At 40.4% G+C, this 6,000-nt stretch overlaps 1 protein-coding gene across 1 annotated transcript; it reads right to left on the bottom strand.

Moving 5' to 3' along the window:
• Positions 1–238: 238 nt before the first annotated feature.
• Positions 239–1,492, bottom strand: LOC133135405 (NXPE family member 3-like). Its single transcript, XM_061252422.1, has 2 exons — positions 1,247–1,492; positions 239–661 (listed from the first exon to the last, which is right to left on the bottom strand). Exons 1-2 carry the CDS (start codon positions 1,490–1,492, stop codon positions 239–241), a joined length of 669 nt encoding a protein of 222 aa, XP_061108406.1.
• Between the last annotated feature and the right edge of the window lie 4,508 nt (positions 1,493–6,000).

The following is a 6,000-nucleotide window of genomic DNA, read 5'->3' as shown; positions in this document are numbered from 1 at the left end:
AATGCAATATCAATGACAATGCATACATACCAACAGTTGTATTGGAGGGATTAATTGTAATTTTGTTGTTCTTCCCTTTAATCCATTTATTGGTAAATTTGCTGTGGAAGGGAAGGTGCACAAGAATTAAATATCTATATATATTCACAATTAGACAATATTCACAGTTAATCAGCAAAATCCCTCCTTATTTGAACTACTTTATAAGATAACCCCACCCTCGAGCCCCCACTTTTTCTTACTTGTCCACAAGCTTTTTTTGCAGAGTCCCAAGCTTCGCCCTGTAGCCCCCCATCACATGGTAGACCAGGGCATCACAGGGCAGATATTTGGGCCTCTTGCACAGCCACACCTCTCCTGCTTTTGGGTCTGGATACTCACAGCAGTTACTCTTCTGCATACGTTCCAGACCAGCCCCATCCCACTTTGAATTGCACTCCATCATCTCTTTAAGCTTTTCCCCATTGAGACCTGTTCCCACGAACAGGCCCTTGAAATAGACGCGGTCCGACTGATACTTCCGGAGTTGTTTCAGGACCTGCACAGCCTCGCTAGAGTGGATCAGGCGTATAGCTACCCAAGACTCCCCAGACCAGGGCAGGAGAAAGCGCACTGAGTCGGACCCATTCTCCAGATCTGTCACCTCCCCAAACACACTAGCCTGGACCAAAAAATAAAAGGAGCAGAAAATGGTCTTTAGAACACACCATGCAGTAAAAATGGTCATGAACCAGAACCAGGAACCAAGGAACCAAGAGTAGACTCAGGGATGACATGAAAAAAGCAGGCTTATTAACGAGGGGCAGACCAAGTACGTAATCCAAAAACCAGGCAGACAGGTACATAGAGGGCAGTCAGATCGAAAAAACAGGCAAAGTTCAAAAACCGGTAACCAAACAAGCGAAGTTACAAATACAAAACCAAAACCAGGCAGAGAAATCCAAAAAGAATGCACAGACAAACAGGCTGGGTCAGAACAATATAGGCTAGAACTGGGGGGAAGGCGATAAACAATAGCATACTCTGAAACTGGAAAAGATGAACTACCAACTAGAACCGAAAAGGACAGGCTTAAAGAAAAGGGAAAAACAATGGGCACAGGGAATGGACATGACAAAAAAATGTACTTCAGTGAGGGTGTTTGCCTGCCATACATACTGTATATGACGTTTTTTTGCAAGAATAAAGGTACAGACTGGAAAAAAAGAGGACACGTGACCTGAACAAGGGATGGAATAAAGATTACCTTCAGTTTGGATGAGAAAAGCTTGGCCAGGAAGTAGTCACCTCCGTATTGCTTGGGCTTCTGGTGGAAATCCCTGGCCACCACAGTGACACGTAGCTCATCCCCTACCTTGTAGCTCTTCCCCAGCCCGGGAATGTGGAAATATGTGTTGGATGGAGTGGTGCTTTGGAGGAAATCTTTAATTTGTTTGTCTGGACCAGGCCAGTGGAGCAAATCTAGGATCTGGTGCACCTTATGTGGGGCCATACCAATATCAGCCACAGGCTTGGTCGTGAGAGGGGTGAGAGGGATGTGCAGGTCATCAGATTTTGTGTCGTGATGTGAGGCAGGAACTGGGAACAATCTTTTTGATTGTGTGTCTTTCTTCATCCAAAAGATGCCCTATTATCATCATATAGAGATGGGTGAAAATTAACTTATGGAGAAACGAGAAAATCCAATGTTATACAATCCAATGTTATACCAGTTTACATGACTCTTCTCCGGAGCTCTTTCAAGTGATTACAATGTCTGTACCTACTGTAATGAGGAGAACATAAGCTTGGGTCCAGAAACATCTTCCCTAAAATGTTAGGTCAGAATTCAATCAATAGTTGTCCTTAACTTTGAGTCTGTCTCCTGTCAGCAGCATTGGTAGGTTGTGGGATTCTTTAGCTTTGGATCTGAGGGGACCGAGGAGCATTGCTGAGGCTTATTTTGTATACACACCCAGTGGGTGGGGTCACCGCTGGGACAATAGTCACAGTCTTTTGCATATTATCACACACAGTGGTCTGTCTCCCGGTGGCTTGTGAGCCACAGTGTGTAACATTAAGAGTTTCTCAATAGCAACGTGTCTTGAAACTGCACAACATACTTCACCCAATATTTCAAGACAACTCTAGAAAATTTCACACGCGTGTCTCAACGGTAATTTTTCAAGAGTTACTCGGAGTTAACTCTTCAGGCTTTGACAATGGGTGAGTTTTTTACTCAGGAAGTTAGGCTACCATGTCTTTCGATTCATTTTTTAGGAAGCCATTTTGAAATAGCTGAATACTGATGAACTTTTAAAGATAAGTGACATAAGAGGGAGACAAGTGAGAAGAAAAGGGTTTTTTTTATTTTTGTTTAGCATGACCAAGAAATGGCGGCAAGTAGCCGAGAATTTCACTGACGAACTGGGCTTTATCTGGTGTTCCTAGTCTAAAATCCTGACCAGCTTGAAATACCAGTTTCAAAACAACAAACAACTTTTCCCGGTCAAACCATGATGAGCCGATACCTAGATTGTGCTGTTTTTTTCAACAGACAGATTGGCAGGACTTTGCACTTTCATTCCCTTGTGGGGATGATCTCATTGCTGTATTTTCTCTTGGGGCAAATGAAACCAGTCGGGGCTTAATACAGAGCTGTAGATAATCTTACTCCACCCAGTTATAGCTGTGGAGATTTTCCTGTCTGTTTGGTCATACCTTTATTTTGGCTGCGGAGGTTCCCATAAGTGTAGATATATGACCAGGTTTATCTTTAACCACCCTATCTTTAACAATTAGCCTAAGTAAGCAGAAACTGTTGCTAATTAAATTAATCGCATGTGTTAACCCGTTAAGTTTGACACTAGTCTACACATAGCCCATTATGAATTAACATGATAGGCTATGTTAAATATTCATCATTCTTGTTGGCTAGTTTTTGTACAAATTGTGATAATAAGCTTGACTGTCAATACCAACTGTAAAATAGCAAAAGAAATTCAGATTAACCCATGTGCAATCAATGAATAAAAATGTTTTTGTAGGGTAGGCTTCTTACTTCTCATTGCTTATATTCTAGTGGTCGTTCCCTCTGGAGTATAGGCAACTACGAACGAAGCGTTCTTTCTTTCAGGGTTTCTTTGAGCTAGTAGGCTTCTCAAAACCTAGCAACCTCAATCTGTCTTAAGGGACGGCACCACCAATGAAGGTTGGGCTTTGGATGGATAGGTAGATTTCTGAGATAGGCTATTGTGATATTTAGCTTCTACAAATACTCTAGTTTCATAAAATTGGCTATATGAACCAATGACCACGTAGAAACAACTTTAAATAGCTCACCATGTGTGTTAACCATAGGCAAAGCTATTGGCAGAAACCCTTGCGAGCATAAAAACCCTTGCGAGCATAAAGACAGATAGCTTTCTGGATCATTGTCACTGGCATCAGTCATTGGTTGTGACAGGTGGTTGTCGAGCAGTTGCAAATGTAGAGCAGAAGGATTATAATGAAAGTCAGCAGTGGGCAAAGCAAAAATAACATTTATTAATATTTTAATGTAGAAAATATGAGTAAATTATTTTTTGTCTTTAGCAAGTGGCCATTGTATGAGAGGGATAATGCACTCCGAAGTGTGCTGTTACGGAAAAATAATGCACTTTGTGGGATAATTTGCCCCAACATCGGGCATTATATTTCGATAACAGTGCACCTGTTTATCATTTGAATCACACACACACACACACACACACACACACACACACAAAGGCTGACCGAGACTGCAATTTAAATGAATTTACTTTGTCTTCTTTAGTTAGGCTGTAATCATGATGTTCTTTGTTTTTACAACAGTGATGTTGGAGTGCGGGAGAAGGTATAGCAACGACTATATAAATTCAGCGTTTTTTTTGCTTTCTAAAAAGCAAATATTTGCAGCCCCACCCGTCCCAGATCTGGCCCAGCTGGCCATTTGATTTGATTGTTAAGTTATATTTGGTTTTGAATTTTAAAGGAGAAAGAAAAGATCAAAAGATCAATATTCCCAATGACTTGGTTGTGATATTTGTTGATGAGATCTGATGTGACAACTTACCTATTATCAAAATAAATATAATAATAACAATAATAAGCTTTATTTATATAATACCTTTCGTACATAAAATGTAGCTCAAAGTGCTTTATATTTAGCCAATTACAAAAAATTACAAAGACAACACATTAAGTTGGATATAGGTCTGTAGTTGCTTAGGACACTATGATCTAAATTATTTCTTCAAACTAGAATCTTTAGAATCGTTTTCACAACTGCAGTTTTAAAAGCCTTTAACACATTTGACACTCTTCAAAACATTCTTCAAAAATATGGTACAAACAGGGTCAAGATGACATGTTGAAGGTTTACCCTGTGCTAAAATTTTACAGAGCTCTGCCTCAGAAATACTTGTAAAGCTCGTAAGATCATCTCAGTTACCAGTGTTTCTAACAATACCAGCTCTAATTGTTGTTATTTATTTAAGACATGTGCAAATTCCTCACACTTTGAAGGAGAAGCTTGGCTAAAAATGTCAGAGACTGGCCTGGGATTTAATAATCGATCGATAGCTGAAAACAGTACCCTAGAGTTGCTGCTTTTCTCTGCAATGATCTTTCGCTTCAGCTCACAGATCATGTTATTTATCAATGGTGCCACTTTATCACAGAGTGTCTTTTTAGTCTTGACTGGGGTGACTTTGTTCAACATGCTCCTTAAATTGCTATAAAGACATCAACCATTTCATTAATCGAACAGTTCTCAGGACATAGATCAGCGGATTTCACATGCTCTGAATTTTTGTTTTTTCTACTGGAGCATCTACATTATATTACATTATTGGCATTTGGCAGACGCTCTTATCCAGAGCGACGTACAACAAAGTGCATACCCATAACCAGGGATAAGTTCGCTGAAAGACCCTAGAGGGAAGTACAATTTCAACTGCTACCTGTACAACAAAGATAAGGACGAGGGCCTTTTTTTAATTTTTTAATTTTTTATTTTTTAGAACAAATAAACAAACAAACAGAGCAAAAGTGACCAAAGTGAACTATCCAAACACTGCTTACCTAGCCAACTAAAAATACCGATACACAAAGCACATCACAGAGACAACAATTAAGGTTCACAGGGAGGTAGGGAATATCGCTTTTGAATTGTTATTTCTCTTTTGTTACTTGAGGCATTTAGTAGAACATCAAAGTACACACAGTAATGATCAGAAACAGTAATGTCAGACACTGAAACATTGTTGTTGCATATTCCTTGTGAAACTACCAAGCCAAGTATATTACCATGCTGATGGGTGGCTTCGCTGGCATGTTGAATTAATTCTAAGCTGTCTAACAGATTCATAAATTCTATGTCCTTGGAGTTGGCACTATTATTAATATGAATATTCATGTCCCCATTTAGCGGCACGGATGGTGCAGTGGGTAGCACTGCTGCCTCTCAGCAAGGAGGTCCTGGGTTCGGATCCCTGTCGGACGGGGCCTCTGTATGGAGTTTGCATGTTCTCCCCGTGTTTGCGTGGGTTTCCTCCGGGTACTCCGGTTTCCTCCCACTGTCTAAAGACATGCAGGTTAGGCTGATTGGAGATTGCCCATATCTATGAGTGTGTGAGTGAATGGTGTGTGTGCCCTGCGATGGACTGGCGACCTGTCCAGGGTGTATTGCTGCCTTTCGCCCAATGTATGCTGGGATAGGCTCCATCCCCCCTGCGACCCTGTTCAGGATAAGTGGGTTAGGATGATGAATGAATGAATGAATGAATGTTCAATATTCTTCGACTGAACTCCTGATGAAAATGATTTCTTGCTATTTTCTTTACTTTTTACAAATGGTGATAATAAGCTGGACTGTTTGTCAACACCGACTGTAAAATAACGAACAAAATTCAAATTAACCCATATGTACAATCAATGAATAACAAACTTTTTGTGGGTTACTTACTTCCCATTGCTTCTAGTGTCATGGTCGTTCCCTGC

Source organism: Conger conger, chromosome 1 (genome assembly GCF_963514075.1).
Source record: "Conger conger chromosome 1, fConCon1.1, whole genome shotgun sequence".
In the NCBI taxonomy this organism is placed as follows: domain Eukaryota; kingdom Metazoa; phylum Chordata; class Actinopteri; order Anguilliformes; family Congridae; genus Conger; species Conger conger.
Note: the sequence above shows the minus strand (reverse complement) of the source record. Positions and strands in the feature narration are given on the sequence as shown.